Here is a 22,382-nt window from a genome sequence, read left to right as displayed (position 1 = left end):
CTGCTGGAGCATCCAGGGCTGGAAGGAACACCAGGAGCCCCCCTCCTCTCACCCTTCTTACACCTAGAATCTTCTAGAGCTTTCTTCAGTGACTTGGTTGCATATTTCACAGCCCACCCACTCTTTCTCCCCAGCCCAGATGCCTCTGGCTGTCACAGAAATCCTTTCTCTCCTGCCTGTGCCCAGTGGAGCTGCGGATGAGTGGACCATCACAGTCATTACCCATCATTTCTCCTCCCTGAGGGCTTGGGGTGGTCGAGCGGGTATTGGTCGTGGCAGGGGGTGGTGGAGTGGCCTTGTCCAGCACACATGAAGCCTTCACAGGGTGTTTGCTGCTGCCACCTTCATCTTCATTTGTCTTAACGAGGAGAAACCAGCACATCCCCCTTCATTTCCTGCGTGGCCTTTGGGTTGGCATTTGTTAAACTGCTTTCAGCTATAACTTGCAGAAACTGGTTCCGGGAGTGTTCCCACCGGGGGCTTGGCAAGGAGACTCAGGGACCCACACAGCCTACCGGAGATGCAGAGAACTGGTGGTTTCATAAAAAGCAGAGGAAAGATCTCTCTCTCTCACACACACACACACACACACACACACACGCATAAACATGAACACACAGCAAGATGCACACACAGATAGGCACACAGGGATGCACACACAGACCCAGACATGCACACACACACACACACACACACACACACACGCATAAACATGAACACACAGCAAGATGCACACACAGATAGGCACACAGGGATGCACACACAGACCCAGACATGCACACACACACACACACACACAGATATACACAAACATACACACAGACACACAGAGACACAAACATGCGTCCATACACACACACAGGGTATGCATGTGGTCTCGACGTTGCCTCGAAGCTCTGCCAGCAGTAAAGCCATCTGCAGCTGAGGCCAGGACACAGGGGGCACCGCTGGCCTCTGACGTGTAAAGGGGCTTAAGTGCTATGCCATGGCACCAGCCCTCTTCTTCCCTCTTCTAAAGCTGGTGCTCAGGAGGACATTGGGGTCGCTATGTCCGATTACAGTGTACGCTCTGGAGACCAAGAGGTGTGGGTTCCCTCTTCCAGCCGCTTTCCAAGAGCCCAGAGGACAGAGGGGGAGAGGTGGCTCATTTATAAGCCGTGTTTGTGGCAGAATGTTCACTTGCAAATGAATCGCTGCTGGTGAGTCAGACGGAGGAGGCATTCGGGGCACCCACGGTTCAGATGGCATCACTTGCTGCCCCCAGGGGTCACATCCTGCCAGGGATAAAGCCACTGCCCTTCCCACAAACGGGACAGTACAAGGCACCTGGACAAAGGAGACCACAACTGGGGGTGGGGTGCTCAGGTTCAAGGCCCAGCTTCGGGTTGCCACAGCCATGCGGCTTAGGGCAGACCCCTTTCCTCATCCCCCAGCGGGGACCACCCAGGCCTCCTGGAGCTGTCAGGAGCATGTGCCTCAGGCAGAACCTGGGCGGCATGCTGCACAAATGCTGAGAGAGACGGTGCTCACCAACACAGCTCTGCACCCAATGAGCTCCAGCGCCACCAGCCTTTGCCGGCAAATGACTAATTAGTGGGAACATTGTAACAAAAGGGCTGGCCAGCTGTTGTTTATGCTTTGAAAAAAGCGCCTCTGGTGTCCAGCCCCGCCCCAGCTTTGGCACTAGAGGACCAGAGCTTCCAGGGGAAGGTCTTTGCTGGCCATGGCCTTGGCCGCATCAGGACCAAATGAGGACCCTGAGAGCTGGGCGGCCTGGTTCTCCCTGCAGGTTGCAGGCTGACCTGATGGCAGCTGCTCAGATGTGCTGTCGCTCTGTTTCTTGTGACCCAGGAGAAGAGGCCACAGGAGACCCTGAGGCAGACCGAGCGTTGCCTGTCCCAGCTGCAGCTTCAGCAGCATCCTTGTGTAGGTTGCCCGTCTTCTTGTCCCCATGTGCCTCTGGGGGCCAGCCTGGAACCCTCATGTCCTGGCCACCGCAACTAAGCAGGACTTCAGGGGCCCAAGGGACTATTGAAAGACATGGCAAATCTTCAAACAAGACCCCCTGGCACCCCTGGGCATCTACCGGCCGTGGTGTTGGTGAACTTGGCAAGCTCATGAGCACCACTGGAAGTTACCCTGTCCATCCTCAGGATATCAGGCTAAGCCACAGCCTCGCTGCTGTGGAGCTCACCATGGCAGGGTCCCTTCATCTGGGGACAGAGCATTGAAGGTCATTGAAGAACTACGCTAAAAATGCGTTCCAGTAACCACGGTCCTGCTGCCCCTCCTGACAAGACCCCGCCTGCTCAGGTGGCACGTGCTGGCCCATGGTGTTGGGAGGGAAGCAAGGTGGACCTCAACGTGTCATGAAATTGGAGCCTGGACACGTATCATCCTAAGGCAGACACTTGTTCTTCTGGCAGAAGAGGTGGAAAGGAAAAGTCAGCCAGGGGAACAGATTGCCTTCATACATACTGAGACAAAGTCTCCATGAAGAAAGGGTTTGGCCTTTCTCCTTTCTTCTTGCTTGGGACACAGGTGCAATGTCCGGAGTTAGTGCAGTCCCGAGGACCTGAGCAGTGAGGATGCGGCCTGTGTCTGCCGTAACAGCCTGGAGCTTTCTGCTGCATCAGCGACCAAAGAATGGGGCGGGAAGTCACCACATGCTTTCTGCAAATGGCCAGATAGGATATATAGTTTACATGGTCCAGCACAACTGCTCAACTCTGCTGAGATGCCACAGAACCAGCCATAAGTAGCTCAACGATGATGGTAACTGTGAACCAATGAAACCTCATTTAGACACCAAAATCTGAACGTTCTAGATTTTACATGTATTGCGAGGTATTATTCTCTTATTGGTTTTAAAAAATTATCTTGGGGTCTGGCGTGGTGGCCTAGCAGCTAAAGTCCTTGCCTTGAATGCACTGCTGTGATCCCATATGGACGCCGGTTCTAATCCCGGCAGCTCCACTTCCCATCCAGCTCCCTGCTTGTGGCCTGGACAGCCCAAAGCCTTGGGACCCTGTACCCATGTAGGAGATCCAGAAGAAGTTCCTGGCTCCTGGCTTTGGATCGGCACAGCACTGGCTGTTGTGATCACTTGGGGAGTGAATCATCGGATGAAAGAACTTTCTCTCTGTCTCTCCTCCTCTCTGTATATCTAACTTTGCAATAAAAAAGTAAATAAAGCTTTTTAAAAAATTATCTTCAAATATTTTTTTTAGAAAGCCTTCTTGGCCCAGGAGGCCAGGCGTGGCCTCCTAGCTGTGGTCCACAGACCCCATGGCAGTCCCTTTAGACTGATCTGTTATTGGCAGCCTTCTGCCGTGTTCTCTGACCCCAGACACATGGCGCTCCTTTTGGGAAGTTATCCCTCACAGGTTGTGCTTGTTTCTGTCTCTTGCAGAGGGTCTTGCTGTTGGAGTTGGATTTGGGGCTGTGAAGAAGACAGCATCCGCTACCTTTGAGACTGCCAGGTAAGCCAGCCGCTGGAGCCCCAGTGCTGTGTGGATGTGCTTGTCACCCAGGTGAGCTGACTGTACGTGGCGGTCCAGCAGCCCAGCCCAGTGGGGCTCAGACTGATGGGCGAGGGGCGAGCATTGAGGTCAGATGAAGCATGTAGCTGGCCGAGGCGTCCAGGCCATCTGAGGGGTCCTTTTTCCAAGGAGCGGACACTGGGAGAACCAGGTTGGCATGATCATACACTGTGTGCTAAGCACTTGAAACACATGAAGCCTGGAGATGTGAGTAGTCAGACGAGGGCAGTGCTGCATGTCCGTGAGGACGCTCCCCGTCTGGACTCCTGGTTCCTCTCTTTCCCACCTGTTCTGGGGAGACTCCCCCAGGTGTCTCGGCCTATGGCCAAAGCTTCCTCAAGGGACAGTGATCCCAGGGTTTGTCCTGAGAGCCTCCTGCCTGCCTTGTCCTGTGCGCACACTCCCCAGGAACCCTTCTATACTCATGACTGAATTTCCTGGTGATATCTGAGACTATGTCTGGCTTCCGCTGTGTCTCTGCCTCCCTCCCAGCCGTCTCCTGATAGATGTTTCTCACAGGATCCTTCTACTCAGCATTCCCCAAGTGCGGCTCACCTACCCTGTTGGCTGTCTTGCATAGCCCATCCCTCCTCCAGGGTTCCCTATCACACCTTACCTCACCCCCAGGTGGCCCAGCCAAAGCGCTGTCATTTCAATGCCCTGTTTGCTTTTGTCTTCTCACCAATTGCCTTTGAGTTACTATAATGAAATACCTGAAGCATCCACTCATATAGAGAAAAGGTGTATTTAGCGCACATTTTTGGCGTCTCCAAGTGGCCCTCAGGGTTGGGCCCCTGCTGAAGGTGTTGTGTGGCATCGTGAGGTGTCTAGAATGCATCTAAGAACAAATGGTCCCATCTTGAACAGGAACCCAGAGAGGAAGGGTGGAACCAAACTTGTCTTCTTGTAACCCTGGCCTAGAACTTGCTTCCAGATGGGAAGGGAATGCCTCCCACTGACCCCACCTCCTGGGGTTCCCACCCCCGCATCAGCGCTGCCCTGGGGACCAAGCCTTCAGTCGTAGTGAGCCGCCACAGGCCACGCAGACCCATACCTAACTCATAACGTCACCCGTTGGCACGCATCTTTAGCAGTTCTTCCTCCTGTCCACCTCGGTGGAGTTAAACAGGACCTAGGTGAGGGGCTGGCCTCAGGAGCTCTGACTGTACCTTGGTCAACATGCTGGTGAGCTGCACATGGTTCCTCCACCTTCCCCAGGGCCCCTGAGGCCAGCAGCCTCCAGGCCAAAGTTCGGTAGGATGGAGCCCTGTACCTGGGGTTAGCAGGCTGAGAGGCCTCCAAGGACCCATGGGTCAGCCCATTAACATGAAAACATGACTCAGGTCAGAGGGCTCATGGGCCCCTGGTTCACCAACCCCGGCTTCCAGCTGCTTCCACAGACTGGTGTTCTCTCGAGTACTCACCCTTTGCCCACTGAAACACCCAAGCTGTGGTGATGGGCCCCATGTCTGTTGGCTGTGATTGTCAGGAACTGGCTTCTCGCCTACTCCCCTTTCATCCTCCCTGGCATTGAATTTGCAGAGGGCTCTGTGCCCGACAAGGACAATGTTGTCACCCTCAGCCCTCTGTCCATTTCCCCGGAAAGGTGGCATCCTGCGTGTGCAGTGGGGTTGTCACTGGACACTGACTTAAAAGTCTGGTGTCTGCCCCATAGGGCCCCAGACCTATGTGTGTGTGTACTGAGTGCGGGCTGGCAGGTTCTCAGCCCCCTTCCCTTCTGCCTGTCAGACTCCTGGGTCATTTCCTCCCTCCTTATCCCCAGCATCATCATTAAAGCGATGCCTGTTGTGAAAAATCAAATGAGATGGGAGGTGGGGGGTCGGGGGAGGAAGGGCCTTGAGAATGCAGGAAATGTCACCCCTAGCCAGGGCTCATTCTGAGTCATCCTGCCCTGCAGAGCGTTGCAACAGTGCCGGCATGGGAGGGGGTCGGCTCCCTGCCCCCTGGGCAGAGTCATGTTGGTCTCAACTTCATTGGACCATGAGGGACTTGAGGGTCAAGCCGTGTGGGGGCGGGTGGTGCTGACATGCCCGGGGGGGCTGATCTCGTAAGCCTGCAAAGGCTAAGTTCCCTCGAAGCTGCACACGCTACTCAAGGCCTGTGCCTGTGGCTGACAGCCTGGCCCCGGGCATGGACCTCACAGGCCAGGCTCTGTCTGGTAGCACCAAGTCCCCCCGTGACATCTCCCTGTCAACTCCTATATCCCTGTGTGACATCACCCCCGCACACTCCGCTAATCTTTAGACATGTTTCTAAAGAAAGTGGGACGAGGCCGTTGGCAGCACGGCTCTGCCCTCCCCACCCTGTGCCAAGCAGTCGGCACCAGTGATAATAAAAACCCTCGCAGGCTCCTGTGCCCGGGATTGGCTTGGGGGCCGTGGGACTCCATCTCAGTACCTCCGAGAGACCCTGTGCTGCACAGGCCTCACGGGGTGCTTCTCCATGCCGCGCCCCACCCATCATTCCAGGGCAGGGTTGTTGAGCCTGTGCCACCGTCATTGCTGTGTCCACCGGAAGGGGGCAGGGGAGGAGGCCTCAACACAGGCTCCAACAAAGGACAAGGGGGAACTGCCCTCCTTGGAAATCCACAAGGAGCCTGTGGGCGCCGTTCTTCTCGCTCACGCTCAGGGGGCGGATGCAGAAGCAGGACTTGCTGGCTTCTCTGACTTTAGCTCATGCAACCTCGTGGCTCTCCCTGGAGAACGGAGACTACGGGACAGCGGAGAGAGATCTTCTCACTTGGGTAGCCAAGGGGCAGAGGCCCTCGAGATGCAGGCCGGGCCGCAGGGCTGGCACTCAGTGCGTGCTCAGGGCCAGCGTTGTGCCTGTTTGCACAGTGAGGTCAGGGGGTGTGGTTGTCTCATTGTATGGGAGATTTTGAATCCGTTTTAGTGCTTTTGTGTTGGGTCCAGGGAGGCAGACCTTACAGAAATTGGAAAAAGGCTGGCCCTGGTGGTTAATACAGGGTGGTGGTGTGCCGTAGCTTGATCCCTATTTATAATCCCAAGAGGAAACTTGTGCCCTGGATGGGCCACCACAGCCGGGGACAATATACACAAGGACTGTGGCTGTGCTTTGCTGCAGGCTATTTACAAATACAGACAGGCGGCCCTGGAGCTGTAGCAGATGTGGACCCAGTCCTGGCCCACTGGCCAAGTGGAATGGTACAGAGAGCAAAGCTGGGCCACCAGGTTCACCCTTCGTATGCCTGCAGCCCTGCTACAGGATCTGTGCAAAAAGTACATGGGAAGGAAGATGGGGACCAGAAGAAAGATGGGGCTTCATCAAAGTAGTAGGGAATGTAGAAAGACAAGTACACTAGTGAGAGATGGGCGGGGAGCAGGGTGACAGAGCAGAGAGGGATGAATGAAAATCTTTGGGAAGAGGGATGCGCAAACTAGCCAGAGCAGTTCAGTTGCCACGTGACTGGACCTGTCTTGGAGGAAAAGAGACAGGTTCAATTTCTTAGAACTCCAGTTCTGTGTGATTGAAGGGCACATGAAGAACATGGCATGGAAAGGTTGAAAACAAACCAGAAAGACACAAGACATGCTCCTTTAGGAAAAAATGCAAAAACAAGTGTTGCACTTTGTGCCTTCAGCAAAGCAGGCTTGGAATAGGAAGGGAAGTGGTGTGCCCGGAGGGTGCGTGGATCCTGCGCTTAAAAGGGAAAGCTGTCAGAACTGCCAGGAGAGATAGGATCCCCTGGGGTGGAGGAGCCCCAGGCCCCTCTGGGATACACACAGATAACACCGGTAACCACCTGAGCTGTGCACATGCCAGGACACGTGTGTGTGTTTGTGTGTCGGGGCGTCCCCACCTGATGGGAGTGAGTGCCACAGCGAGAGGAGCTGCCCCAGGATCAATACCGTTTGAACCAGTGTCTCACCGCAGCATGCTATAATTGAAAATCAATAACAGAAAAGACAGCCAAAATCGTTTGTTTGCAGGCAGTTAAAGCTGTCGGCAGCCCACGACTAGCAAGTGACACAGCCAGTCTGTCCAAGAATCCCTTGGAAGAAAGGCAAGCTGTGGGCTTCTCTTAGGGACACCTCAGAGGATGTCTGGGTGTCTACAGGAACGTGGGGGCGGTGTGCAGCTGAGAAGGCCAGACAAAGCTAAGATGGGTCCCAAGGTGTTTTCAGGACTGGCAAATGTCTTGGGCAACTAGTTCAGGGCTGCGAGTTTGGTGGCCACACCTCCGCGATCTAGCTAATTCTTTCTGCCCACCTGTGAGGCAGACGGTGCTCATCTGGCAGCATTGTGTTGTTGCATAATCACTCCCCTCTCAAACTCTCACAAAGACCCATGATGGGGAGGGACTTTCTCGGCCGCAAGCTTCTGCCATTCTAGCACTCGGATTCTAGGGCTGCTAGTACCCGCTCGCTCTCTGGCTTTCTGCAAACTCTGAGGACAAGCAGCTGCTGGGCATGGCCCACGTGTCTGTATTCCTCACCCTCTGTTCTCTGTCTGGGCAAGTGATGAAGATACGATGCTAAGAGGCTTTGTATCTTTAATGTGGGTACTCTCAGTAGCAGAGGTGAGGCCTAGCATTAACGGGATACAGACAGAGAAGCCAGGAAAAGGCGGATGTCTGCAGCTTTGCACGTGTGTCCAGGCTGTTCACTGCACATCTCTTGGGATCATTTATATTGCTGGGCAAGCTGGAACATAGGTCTTCAGTTTAACAGATTTCACAGTGATTTCGATTCAGACTGGATGGCCGCTGTGACTGTTCGTTTGCTAATTTCTGTTCTCATCAGATGAATGGTTGCCCAGTATCTGCAGCTAGTGGCTAGGAAGGTGGGACTCCCAACACACTGGTGGGTCTTAGGGTAACGGGCGCTGCCAACGCCAAGCTTGGCTAACAAAGACTCCTTAGTACATCCTGTACTTGGATGGAGTGACCTCTTTCGTACCCCACAACAGATGGAGGTGACAGGTAGACCTTCCCCTGTGCTTTCTGGGAAGGAAGGCTGAGGATTTTCTAGATGTTGGCCAAAGAACAGGTGCAATAAGGATGGGCGCCCTGGTGGGTATAACTCAGAAGGCAGTTTAAGCAAGAATCTGGCTGACATGGGGGTACCTGGCATGGGGTGGGGCGAGCAGGAAGTAGAGGTATACAGACCAGCAGTCAATGAAACCATCCCAGGACTTCCTGCAGCTGTGTATCGGTAGTGAGGAAGACGTGGGAAGTTGTCATGATGATAGCAATAAGTGGCTGAGCAGAGGGAGAGCTTTTATTTTTAAAGATTTATTTATTTGAAAGATGGAGAAACAGAGAGAGAGAGAGAATCTTTCATCTTCTGATTCACTCTAAAATATCCGCAACAGCCACATCCAGGCTGGGTTGCTGCCAGGGACCCAGAATTTCAGCTGGGTCTCCCGTGTGGGTGGCAGGCCCCCAGGTATTTGAATCGTCTTCTGCTGCCCGCCTTCCCAGGTGTGTTAACAGGAAGCAGGGTCAAAAGCCAAGTAGCTTGGACTTGAGTCCGCGCTCTGACATGAGACACTTGTGTCCTAAACAGTGGCTTAATGTGCTACTCCACAACCCGTACCCCTCAGAGGAAACTTTTAAATGCATTTGGCAGCCAATGTTGTTATTTTGTGAAAGGCATATGGGAGAATTCAAGTTCAATGACGAGAAGACATCTTGAAATCTGGTGTCACCGTGACCTGGGCAGAGAGGAGAGGGAAGATGGATTGAGGCAAGGATTCCCAGCATGGGCCCGGGGTGGATGATGGTCCGTGATCTAGGAAGGCTTAGCTTAACTGTGTCCCAAGCGTGTGATGACAGCCACGAGCAGTCACCGGGATCTGTGATGTGGAGTTGGATTGGCTGTTGCCCTGACTTGACATGGCGCGGCACGGTGGCAGCGAGCTGTCGATGGCAACAGACCACACGCAGTCCCCCACCCTGGAGGGCTGTGGTGCTGAGCCTGGGCGTCCAGTGGCCTGGCTGCACGGCATGCGTGTCCCGCTTACAGTGTTTTCAAACTTGGGATGACTTTATCCGACAGAGTCCTATGGAAAAACCAAGAGTAATCGGTGGACAGAACTTACTAGCCAGGTAGAGTTTTCTGTTCATTTTGTCTACTCACTACAGCTCACGGACCAAACTTGGCCTACACCCATCACTGCAAATAAAGTCTTACTGGGACACAGGCACAGTCATCTGTTTGAGTATTGCCCGTGGATCCTGGTGAGCTGTAATGGCAGTGGGATTACCACAGGAAGCTGGGAGGATCTGTGCCTGCCTCCCAATAGCAAGCTTGGGAAGACCATGGTTTTGCCTCAGCGTCAACATCCAATGCTTAGAGAACAGCGGTCTTTAAAAATATATAGATTTATTTGGAAGGCAGGGCTAGAGTTGGGGGCAGAGGGAATGCTCTTCCATATGCTGGTGCACAGATAGCCACAGTAACCACGCCCAGGAGCCTAGAACGTCACCTGGTCTCCCACATGAATGTAGGGTCCCAAGCACCTGGGCTGTCTTCCACTGCTTTCCCAGGCACGCTAACAGGGAGCTGGATCAGAAGCAGAGCACATGGGGCTCAAACCAGGTGTTTTTCATGACCCCTCCTTGTGGCCTATTTATGGTGCATCCTGGACCAAAAAGTTCCCTTCTCTTACCCGTGGCGTCAGAGCCATCATAAGCAATAGTCCTTGTTTGTTTAAATGTCCTAAGAGGGAATTGGAAAGCTCTCTCTGATGCCATACAATATTGGTGATGTGTGTGTGACTGCTGCCGCCTAGCGTTTGACTGCCTCATCTTCACTGAGCCCTCCCAGGCTGGTTCTGCTCTGCCCACCCTCCCTCCCTGGCTGGGTCAACGTGCGTCCAGGTGCTCACTCAGAAATCCATGTCCTCTGAGCCGGAAAGAATTCAAGGCCAGCACTGCTTCCTTCTCCCCAGCCTTGACCCTTGGTTGCCTCCCTCGATCCCAGCCACAAGGACATTCTGAACATATGTCCTTGGGGGAGATGAATGCACGCTCCACAACCAGCCACTTGATAGAGCATGAGCGGTGATTAGCCCACATTGGGGTCTAATAGAGCTTATTACATTACACATGGTGGCGTCAGCATCAAGTTGGAGCAAGCAGCATGAATCAGTTAAATCTTTTGCCCTGGCTCACAAAAACGCATGGAAAATGCATATGATGAAAGTATGAGTCAGGGATATTAGAATGGTTTCATGCTAAAATAAATGTATTTTTAGTTCCATTTTTCCCATGCACTTTTTGAAGTATGCTCATGTATGTTGGAGTATTAACAGGCATTTAAGACAGACTCCGTCAGTTAACTCAGCAACCAAACTGACAGCAGACATATCTTCCTGATTGGAACTCAGCATTAACCAGTTTATGTGTGTAGAGAGTTATCTATGGGCAGCCCATCTAGTCCTGCTTCTGTTCCAGGAGATTCTTGAAAACACACTTGTAAACTGCCTGTAGGGAGCAGACTTCTTTGGGAGGAATCTCAGAGCTACAGTATAAAGTTGGTGGATTTGGGTTTTTTTCTTAAGGTAGAATATTGGGAGCCAAGGGGAGAGAACAAATTACCCTCCACCTGCTGATACATTCTTCAGTTACCTGTGGAACCCAGGGATGGGCCAGGCCAAAGCCAGGAGCCAGGAACTCCACCCATGATTTCACATGACTGGCGGGGACTCAAGCAGTTGCGTCATCACACGCTGTTGCCCAATGCATCAGCAGGCAGCTGGGATGGGAAGTGGAGCTGCCAGGTCTCGGATTGACACTCCAGCAGGCAATGAGAACATCTCAGGTGGCAAATTGACCAGATGTACCCCCCAACGTCACACCCAGACTCTTAAATTAGAGTTCACATGAACATCCTTGAACGAAGGAGCATCTGGAGCTGTGTTGCCCCAGGTGTCCGTCCATGCCTGCTTTTGAGTAGCCCTGCACCTGCTCTGGGCAGGGTTGAGTCTCCCAAGCTCCTGGAACTAGCAGGATTGCATCCTGACCTCCTCCCTGCCCTCTGAGGTGGGCTGCTCCCGTCCCAGCCCGGTGACCCCTGGAGAGTGGTCTTCGGCTGACCCAGCGTGAGGGCGGGATGGTGCTGGAGCACTCACTTTCACAGCAGAGTTGCACCCACTCCCCACCCTTCCACGCCTAGGTGAAACTGGAAGTTCATTCATCTGCAATGCTTTGTGGGTTGTGCTGATAATTTCACTTTCCGTAAACAAGCACCCTTCTCTTGAACCTTTCAGCCTGCCCTGTCTGAGATCCCGGAGCAGGCTCATGGCAGCAGCCCTTCTTCCCTTCTGCTTTCCAGCCCTCCCACACACTTGCCACCAGCCACGGAGACAGTGGGATTTGAAAGTTCAGGCAGGAAGGCAGCGCCCCCACGTGGCTGTTTAACGTCAGAGCTCACTAGATTGCTACAAAAGGCAGCAAGACTGTTGCACCTCGAACAGCTGGGAGCCGTGTATGTGGGTACTTCAGAAAGTTCATGGAAGGGTGAATTAAATAAAGACAAGTTTGTTTTTTGATGTAAACTATTTAAATGCTTGCATAGAAGAAATCGTCAAAAAGTTAATAGATAATGCATATCATGAAAACAACTGTGTGTGGATTTCAAAAGGTTTCATAGCAACATCAAGTCAGCTTTTAATTCCATTTCCACAAGCTTTTTGGATTACCGTCTAGTTCATCTATAGCCATGCTTCAGACACTTTTCAAAACAGCAGCATTTTTATTCTAGTCTAGCTGTTCCAATCCTGATTATGTCCCTCCTTATTCAGTTCATCCCTTAAAGGCTCAGCTTTGACACTTGCACTTCATGGTTAGACCATGGAACCTGCACTTCTCTTCATGGTTGGGGTTCTGAGATCAGCGGTTCAGTTGGAGGGATCCTCAAAGAAACCTCATCTTAGGGGATCTCACACCTGGTTTCTGTGTGTGCTTGCCAGCACAGGGTCCGGCATAGTGTGTCGCCCCAGTCAGCTTATGCGTATGCTGGTGGTTCCAATTTCTGGGTCAGTTCTGTTTCCAGCCCTATCTTCCACATGAATCAATGGGCTTTGCAGTCCAGCCTATTCTGCCCACCTCACACTCGGCCCTCATGCAAACCAGTGGGAGCTGCAGCCTAATCAGGGTGATTCCCAATAACCCCCTCTAGGCCCGCCCCCTGCCCTGGTTCCCATGCTTGCCAGTATGTACGGCAGACTATTCCAGTCTGTCCTACATTCTGTTCAGCTCTCCTACATGTCAGTGGGTATTGAAGCCTAGTTCAACACAACCAGTTCCACTATCCAGTCCACACACATGCTGGTGGGTGCCATTCTGTCTACCCATGTCTGCCCCAGTCCTGGTTTTAATGTTCTCCAGTGGGAGTGGTAACCCAAGAGGGAGGTGTCCACTATTTCCCTCCTGGGCCCACTCCCTGATGGTACACTTTCCAGGTGGTTCTGCAGTTTAGCTTGATAGAATTACCCCCAGTGCCAGCATCTGCCAGCTGTTGCTGCAGCAAAGCTCCACCAACCCTCACCCACTCTGATTTGTGCTTGTACCGGTAGGAGCCGTCAGCCCATCATGGCTTTTCCCTGATCTAGCTCACATGAGGCCCATAGGTGTTGTAGCTCTGCCTGGTCTGGTCTCCTCCCATCCCAGCTCATGCTCTCCAGTGGGAGTGGCTGTCCAGCAGAGGAGCCCTCCACATTCCCCCTAGCAGCTTTACCCCTTTCCCCCCGCTGTGTCTTGCATGTGCTGGTTAGGTGCCATGGCCTGGCCTGACATGGCCTGCCTCACCTCAGCTTTTGCCAGTGGGTGGCCCAGCCCACCCCTAATTCCAGCTCAGGTTGATGGGGGCTAAAGCCTAACCCAGCCCAGCCAGCACCCAGTCCAAGCCATCGTGTGTACTGGTGTGTGTTGCAACCAGACCTGGCCCTACTCATGTTCCATGTTGGTGCTCGGATTCACCAGTGGGTGATGTGAACTGGCCTTACCTGATTCCCCTGCAGAATCTGCTCCTGGACCTGATTCTCTCACGTGCTTGATGGTGTCATGACCCTTCTTAATGTGACTTACCCCTGTTCCGACACTCAGTCAGGTGCTGGGATCCAACCCTGCCAGACAGACCCTCAGCCATAGCTTCCATGTGGACTGGCGTGTGGCAGTCAGTGATGCTCCATGCTGACAGCCCATCTCAGGACTCCCATATGGGCTGATGGATCAATATGGTCTAAACAGATCATACCGACTCTCTCCTCCAAATTGCCAGGTGTCAGTCCCCACACTTGCCAGCAAGTTCGGTGAACCCGTCGTTGGGAGTCACACAGGATTCATACCTCACCCACACTCACATTGACCTTATCCATTGATGTCTTTAGGCAACAATTACATACCCAAAAAACCCTAGAGCTCACCGCAGGGCAGCCAGTAGGTGGAGCCGGCACCCAGGGATGCACTGGCCTCCCAACAGCCAGTTCACTGTATGGCGACAGTGTCCATGGGCCGAGTCCCAAGGATTGGGTCCCCCCTGGCTCGGGCACCGTCCACAAGCTGCCACGCTGCAGAGCGCTGCTTTTATCTGAGCCCCCAAGGTTGAACTCCGTGGCTCAGGATCTTGAGAATCAGAAAGTGTGCTGCCACTCACTGGTGTGTGCTCAAGGTCATATCTGGCGAGGCCCAGCATGCAGCCGGCTCAGTTCTTCCTCCTTCGACCCCTAGACGGGGGCCCACCCTTCTTCATGACCCCATCTGATTCTGATTTCCTTCCCAAGGCAGCCCCACTCCCACGCACCATTAGCACGGAAACTTCAGCCAGACTCCCCACCCTGGGAATGCTGTCACCATGGCAATCCCATATCAGCAGGTGTATGTCTGGGGGGCAGGCTCAGAACTCAGCAGCACCCTCTCTTGTCTTCCCCCATGACTTGCTCCAGCTGTCTCTTGTCAGCACCGAGTGGCCTCTCTGGTCCTGGCTGCTCAGCGGCCTCCGTCGTCCTCCGCCCTGTGTCCCTGCTGGGAGCCAACCCCGCCCCCACCCCCAGCCATCTCTTCCTTTACATCCCGGGCCACAGGAACTGGCTGTACTCGGCAGTGTTAGCGGCCCCCAGGAGCCCTGCAGACGACACTGCCTTCTGCTCTCTCAGTTCTCAGGCCTCACTTCAGTCCCCCTACCGTACCCGAGCCTCTCAGGCAAGGAGCAAGGCCACCGTGCTGTCCCCCGTCTGCCTGTCAGTGGCTTCTCCCCCCCCCGCCAGCAGCACAAGGGGCCCTTTATGCTGCATCCCTGTCCTCCCCCACCGCTGCCCCCGACCACCCCCGCCTCAGTCCCTGGCGACGGGGCTGGGACGTCTTGGCACGGGAGCGGTCTCCGCACAACGTGCACTCTGTTAGCCTGAAGCGGGCTCGGGGCAGGGGAGGGACGGGCCCCCACCAAGCCCTTTGAGAGGGGGCAGTGCAGTTTCTTTGTGGCTCTCCCAGCACTGGAGATGTCACAGATTTTCTTTCCTCGCCCCCATTCCCACCACGGGCATGTCCATTCTCCCAAACAGCTTGATACGGGCAGCTTTGGGCAGAGTGGGCCACTCGGGAGCAGAGGCCTGGTTGGGTGGCAGGGCAGGGGCAGGGAGATGTCCTTCATCTTACAGCATCTTGCTTGGGAAGCAAAGGCAGGTGGGTCAGGAGCACCGGAGGCTGAGTGGCAGGGACTCCTGTTACTCCTGTGCTATTTGCACCTGTCACTTAGTCCTTGCTGCTGCCCCAGGTGGACATGTGGCTGTCGAGCCCCGGGAGGTGGAGGAATCACCTCCAGCACCCTGCTTCCTATCAGGGACAGATCAGCACTCAGCAGGTGCTTTGGCCGCAGCCCGGGGCAGTTAGCTCCGCCTGGTTGCCGGCAATCCCTCAACGATCAGGAAGGCTGGCATTGCCAAGTGCCTGCCGACGGGTTACCCTGCTTGCGTTCAGCCCCCCCCCACCCGTTGTTTTCTCAGTCTGAGAGCCTCCTTCTGGTGAGGGAGATGGTTCCCCTATGTTTGCATTGCTGCATGCAGAATGTGCCCAGGCACACCCAGGGAGGAAGGAGCAGGAGTGGGATCTGAACCCATGCGGCTGTGGCCTGGCTGCAGTCCAAGCGCGGGGCCATTTCACTCCCAAGCCCTGTACCTGCAGACTCCTACAGGCTGAAGGACCAGCGGCAGGCTGGTTGGGAAACAGGGGTCAGCTGCGCTGGGAACCGTGGCTACGGTGGTTTAGGCTGGGGGTACAGGTGCAGCTTTAAAGTCCTGTTCCGGCTGGGCATATTTGGCGCAGGTGGTCAGGGTCATGGGGGAGGACGTAGCTGCTGAGCAGTGTGTGCCCCAAGAAGGAGCGTGGAATCCGGCATCCAGGAATGTCGCCTTATTGAACAAGAGGGTTTTTGCAGACACAGCCAGCTGAAATGAGCTGCTTGGTAGAGGCCCTAAGTCCTTTCTAACGGGTACCCCTAGGGCACAAGGAGGAAAGATGCACGCGCCCCGAGGAGACTATGAGGGCATGAACAACCTGACAGGAGCCGGGCACGTGGCAACAGGAACAGACACTAGAGCGATGCAGGCACTTGCCAAGGATGCCGCTGTTTGCCGGGAGCTGCCAGGAGCTGCCAGGAGCCCAGAGAGGGCAAGGCAGGATGGGGCCCTGGAGCCTCATGAACCTGTCCCTGCCTGCGCCTTCGCCTTGTGGCCTCCATGACAGACTATTCCTGTTACCTGAGCCACCTGTTTGTGAGCTATGTTGTGGCTGCCGAGGAGACTCCCCCGCAACACACACACACACACACACACACACACACACACATAAGCTGCCCCTCACTCCCTGCTCAGCGACCCACCCCTCTGACCTTGCCTTGGCTTCTTCCTCTTCTCTCTTGGTCCCCCTGAGCCCCGAGGCCTCATTCTTGTCGGCTTTATTCCCTGACATGCATTTCCCATGACCTTCTCGGGGGTCCCGGGGTTCGCCTGTTACACCGATCCATCATGTCCACCCTGGGCTTTGGGTATTTTCCTTTTGGATTTTGGGACAGAATTTTCCTCTTCGGTCCCTTCTGATTCAGTTTGGCCCAAGCTGGAGGGATGCTACAGCTCTCTCTTTTTCCTCAGCCACCCGCCCCCTGGGAGAGTCGGGACTGTCCCGGTGTGGGAGCTATTAACTAGTCCTAAGAAAGAGGCCTTTGTCACGGGAAGGCGGCCCTCGCTCAGTCACATAGACACAAAGGTTCGACCGCAGCATTCTTGGGGCCTGCAGTCATCGGCCTCCCGCTCGTTCTTAAAAGGCCAATTTCCTTTCTTTGGTGTAATTCCATCAGATAGGTGGTGGGGTTTTAATTCCGTCCAGAACGGAGGGCTGGGGGCCCTGCCCAGGCCATCTGCACCAGGCCTCCACCCAAGTCCCAGCTGGCATTACCTCATGCCTCGGCTGGGGGGCCGAGGGGGAGGGCCCTGCAAGGAAACAGGCAGTGAGGAAGGGGAGATCTTCTTTGCTCTCTCCAAGGAAGGGAACAGCCACTGGACCAGCCAACGAGGGAGGTCAAGTTCAACTATTAAGTCTTTCACATTTGCTTTCAGCCACATGGCTACTGAGCCAGGACCAGTGACCAGAGCCACTTGGTCCCTCAGGGTCCTCGGTGGGCCCTGGGGAGCCCAGCAAAGCCTCTTCTCCCACATGTATCTCAGCCAGCTCCTGCCCTGGGCCTGCAGCGTCCACCATCGACATCCCTGCCGGGCTGCTCAGGTGCTGAGGTTGGGGCACCATGGCAGCGAGCCTTGAGGTGGGACGGGAGAGCAAGCCCACATCCTAGGTGCTCCTAAGGAGGATGTCTTGAAACAGATAACAAATGTGGGTCCGGTGTTATGTGCCAGCATCCATGTTAGCATCCATTCAGGTCCTGGCCACTCCGCTTCCGATTCAACTCCCTGCTACTGGGCCTAGGAAGGCAGCGGAATATGTCCACATTGGATCTGTGATTCTAGACTTTTCCATCCATAGTCACTTATCCAGAGGGCCCTCCTGTTGTTGGCCCCCTCTTGGGCCAGGTAGGTGGATCCAGCTGGAAAACTGGGATGAGTCACAGACTTGAACATTTGTAGACAGTGGTCCTTACTCCCCACCTGGCCCAGGGAGCAGCCTGTCACCTCAGCAGAGACACTGCAGGCAGTGACTTAACTCACTGGGCCCCAATACTGGGCCCTCACTGTGCAGTTTTGAATATCACCTGCACAGCCCTTGCAGTGGATACAAGACCCAAATGCCATTGCTTACCAACCCAGGTGTATTTCTGAAAAATCCTTTAGCTTGCCTGTGTGTCCGCTGGCTTTGTGGCTCTGTGTAATTGAGCTGCTAATTTTGCTCGCGGTTTCCAGTGTTGGGGGATTAAGTGAGAGAACCCCTGCGTGGCTCTGGCAGTGTCCTAGAGTGAGTGAACTTAGGGACACTGCCACCATCACTGGGTGACAGCAGCCATGCAGGGACGGTGCAAGGGAGGGATTTGATATTGCTGTTCAGTAGGTAACCAGTGGTCCCAAGGGCCCAATTAGATATGGGGGATGGGGACAAAGAAAAGTCCCCAAGTGCTTTGATTGGGACAGTTTGGTAGATGTCAGTGCCTTTGCTAGAACTCGGAGGAGGATAAAGAGTTTGCTTACAGAGCTAGGGCATGGCAGGAGAATGCTCTGAGCTATGCCTATATGGGCTTAGTCCTTGCTAAGCTGTGTTAAGTAGACAGTGGCTCGTGTCTCCCACCTTCTGCCTGAACGCGGGGCCGGCTTGCCACCTGCCCCCAGAGACCGTTCCATCTGCAGTCAACCAGGGTGGGGTACTGCCTGCTTCATGGAAGGTGTGCCTGCCCGGGAGGTAAGACTCCCTTACCTGGGTTTGGGCCCCACCTTGTCACTCAGTTTCTGATCTGGACTTAAGGCCATTTTTTGTGATACGCCTGCCCTTGCCTGCCTGGGCCCCAACCCCGTCAGCCCTGGCTCTGAGGGTTAGAGCCTGCTTCGCCTGCTTGAACCTGCTTCTCGGCCCCCACCTGCCCCTCCCCTGGGCCGTCTGCTGGCATCCCGAGCCCTTCCCTCCTTGGTGTTGGCTTTTCCATTAGCCCCTTATCTCCAGCATCTTGACTTTCCCCTTCCACCTGCACTTGGCACCCCTTCCTGATCCCTGCCAGCCTCACCTCTCTCCCCATCACTCCCTCTTAATGTCGCACTTGTCCAAACTGTTGGTCCCGACTTCCCCCGGCCTGTTCCATCCTGCTGCTGATCCTGTCTCCACTGTGACCCTTGGTATCGACTTTCAAGGCATCCAGATTCGGCTGTGGTTTGGTATGATATGTGAAAGCATATCCTTTGGCCGAGAGTGAGAGTCTTTGTAGACGGAGAAACAAGGAAGGGCTGTGGCTTTCCTGGGTAGGCTCAGGTCTGGGCCCCGAGAACCCCTCATACTCCCCCAGCAGAGCACGGAAACTTCTCCACGCACAACACTCACCAACACTGCCTGCTGCCGGGGCTGCCCGAAGTTGCAGCTGTTCTCTGACATCCACAAGTGCACTCTCTGCGCTGCCTTTAGGGTCGCCTTCCTTTAAGGACATCTTCTGAAAACTCAAACTCAGTAGAACTTACTTTTTTTTTTCAAAGGCTTATTTATTTGAAAGACAGACAGAGGTAGAGGGGTTGATACTGACATCCCATAGTGGGACACCAGTTCATGTCCAGAATGCTCTTCTTCCAGTCTCCCTGCCGCTGCACCTGGGAAGGCAACAGAGGATGAGCCACGTGCTAGACGTCTGCCACCCACATGGGAGACCCCTAAAAAGCTCTTGGCTTCAGCCTGGCCCAGCCCTGGCTGTTACACCATTTGGGGAGCACTCCAGTAGATAGAAGCTTAGACTAGACTTTTAAAATAAAAGTACAAAGATATATACCATTCCCAAAGCCACCCAGATAGGAAATCAGGTTCCTTATAGGGGACTTATGTTGATAAGGAACTAATTCTGAGGGGAAAATAGATATTCATTGAGACACTATAGAAAAAATAAGAGCAAGAGAAATCTACAGCCTTTTAAATAACCAAAATTTGGCTTAGAAAATCCTTCTCCCCATTTTTATCTCTACTGCACATGCACTCACATGCTTACTACTACCTGTCTGGCTCACTGACACAGTTGGTCCATAGCTGGTCCTCCCGACAACCACTGTTCCCTGAAGGCGTCTTTCTCTGCGCAGTTGTGGTCAGATGAGAGCAACAAGATGTGTGGGCTGAGCTCATCTCTGTTCAGACAACAGCAGGTCCAAGCCCGGCCCTCGGGGGTAGGCACCCACGCTGGTCCAGTCTGTGAACACATGGGTCCAAGAAGAGATCGGCTGTCTCCTGGACCTGCAAGTGATTTTCAAAAGATAAAAGGAGGTGTGTTGTCACATGAGTTAAGCAAGAGTCGGGGGGAAGAGACAGTGGGTGACCCAGAGAGGGTGAGAACATGCGTCGAGGCCTGTCACCGCCGTCTTAGTGCTCGGTCCTAGGTTCATGAAGGACATCTCCAGAGACACTGAGTGGAGCTATCTGCTGGAAGGGGCAGAGAGGTTGCAAAGAAGGGGTCACAGAGCTGATTTGCTCCTTCACTCCCAGTCCATCATACATCATGCCATATTGATGTCTCCAGCCCGCCCCCACAGTCTAGTCCATGGGCTTTGGGAGCTGCATCTGATATGAGCCCGTCTCCCATGAGAGAGAAGCTGAGCCCTTACTTGTAGCAGGGACGGGTAAGACCATCTCTGATGGTGGGGAACGAGTGAGTTGCAGGCCAGATTGTAGAAATGGCACAACCATCAGTCAGAGATTGGCTGCAGAAACAGAACCCAAAGGATGTGTAGACAGCTGCTCCCCACCTTACAAAGGGTCAGGCTTCATGATGTTTTAACCTTAGGATGGTGTGAAAGTGTCCGGATTCCATCACTCTGCTTCAGTGTGCTATTCGATAAGTGATGTGAGCTATCCAACACTTCACCATAAGATAGGCTTGTGTTGGCTGGTTCTGGCCAATCCTAGGCTGTTGATACCTGCTCTTGATACCTGCTCTAAGCATGTTTTTACTGTATTTGGGGTGCTTGTTGGGTTAGAGGTATTACCCTACACTTTTGACTTAAGACACATTCAGCTTACAGTGAGTTTATGAAGACATGACTCCACTGTACTTGGAAGAACACCCATGTTCATAAAGCAATTTGTTGAAAAGAATTGGCTTTACTGATGATGGAACCCAGCAAGTTCAGGTCTGTGTTGTGGGCTAGTGGCTGTGACAACTAGAAGACCTAATGGTTCTGATTGTAGTCCAAAGGCAGCTGCTATGGCGTCAGTCTTTTTGCTCTGTTCAGCCCTTTAGCAGTTTAGATGAGACAATGCTAGTTTCATCTAAAAATGTTCTTGCAGTCATAGCTAGCATGTGATGCTGGCTACCTGGGCACCCCTTGGTCCAGCCACGTTCGAGCTAGGAAAGCAGCTGGAATGGCTGGCACCATTCAGAAGGAATGCAAGGTAAGCAGCCTAGGTCCAGCAGTCTGGTAGGAACCACAGCAAACACTGGCCGCCACGTCCAGCACTGATTTATGGTGTGTGGTTATGGTTCTGCAGAGATGATAGCTTGAGTCTATGTTTCCATTCTGTGGCCTTGCCTCTTACTGATTTTAAAAAAAAAAAAAACAAGCTTTTATCCACGAAGCTGGTTGTTCTTCAAGGATGCTCTTCAAGAGACCTTAGGTTGAACTTGGACTTTTGTCTGGTGCCATAACCTTTGCTGTTGTAGCCATTTTCCCTGTGGTGAAAAGGAGAGCTGTGACTTAATGGCCACATGATGGAACAAGCATGTGTCTGCCTGGGTCCCTGAGGGAATGGGACAGCCCCTTGTCAGTGGGAATGATGACATTTTACGTTGCTTAAAGCCACGTGAGTCTTTTGCAGGCTTGCTCGTCCTTGAGTGATTTCTCCCGTATTTCCTGTCTGCCCCACAGCACCACCCACACGTCCTGACCTATACACGTGCAGCTGTCTTGCTCAGCACGGGCCCACACTATTTCAGCTGTGATTGGTGTGACTCAGGACATGGTCTGCCTTCTCCCCTTGGAAATCCAGTGCATGTATTCCGTCTGCAGCACCTCTCAGTTCACATTTGCCAGGCTGCAGTTGCCTGATGGCCATGGGCAGCTCATGGCTGCCAAACAGGCCAGAGGGAGCTTCTGGAGCTGTGGTCCCATGCCTTGGCTGCACATGGGTGTCATCTGGGGAGCCTGGACTTGCGATGCAGCCCACACCCTTTGTGACTCTGGGACCCGAGACTTCCTGTTCTGCAGGGAGCCCTCCCCATCACCCCCCCCCCCGAAGATGAGGCCTTTCCCACACTCTAGCTGGACCCTTCTTCTCCTTCCCTCCCCCTCCCCAAACAAGACTCACTGTAAACACAAGTGAAGCAAGCTCCAACTTGGGTCACGGGGGGAAAGGAAAACAGGTATAAGGAGGCGTTCAGTTCTGTCTGCCAGGCAAGAGTGAACAAGCTGACCTGCCCTGTGTCCTCTGGCTCTGTTTACCAATAGGCTCAGTCATTATTTGCTTTGCCACTGCCCTTTAAGGTCTGCAGTGTAGTTCTTGCATCCTGTCTGCCAGAATGTTCTCTGAGAATCATTTCGGGACACTGAAGATCTGGCAAAATTGCCCTTGTGCTCCAATGGAAGCTTTCCAAGGGAAGCAAAGCATCCCAAGTCCCAGAGAAACCCAAAGAGAAGCAAGATGGCAGGAAACCGTCCTTGGGTTCCGTGGTCACTGCACGC

At 53.8% G+C, this 22,382-nt stretch overlaps 1 protein-coding gene across 3 annotated transcripts in view; it reads left to right on the top strand.

Annotated features, from left to right (window-relative positions):
• SLC39A11 (solute carrier family 39 member 11) overlaps window positions 1-22,382 on the top strand; it is a 282,396-nt gene that overhangs the window by 220,950 nt on the left and 39,064 nt on the right. For all 3 annotated transcript variants that reach the window (XM_040989575.1, XM_040989574.1, XM_040989576.1), the window contains exon 7: window positions 3,413-3,482. In XM_040989575.1, coding sequence (XP_040845509.1) covers window positions 3,413-3,482 — 70 coding nt within the window. The remainder of the gene's footprint in view (window positions 1-3,412; window positions 3,483-22,382) is intronic.

This window comes from Ochotona curzoniae, unplaced genomic scaffold (genome assembly GCF_017591425.1).
Source record: "Ochotona curzoniae isolate NIBS_2020 unplaced genomic scaffold, NIBS_Ocur_1.0 contig_523, whole genome shotgun sequence".
Taxonomy (NCBI): Eukaryota; Metazoa; Chordata; class Mammalia; order Lagomorpha; family Ochotonidae; genus Ochotona; species Ochotona curzoniae.
This window is presented reverse-complemented; position numbering and strand designations above follow the sequence as displayed.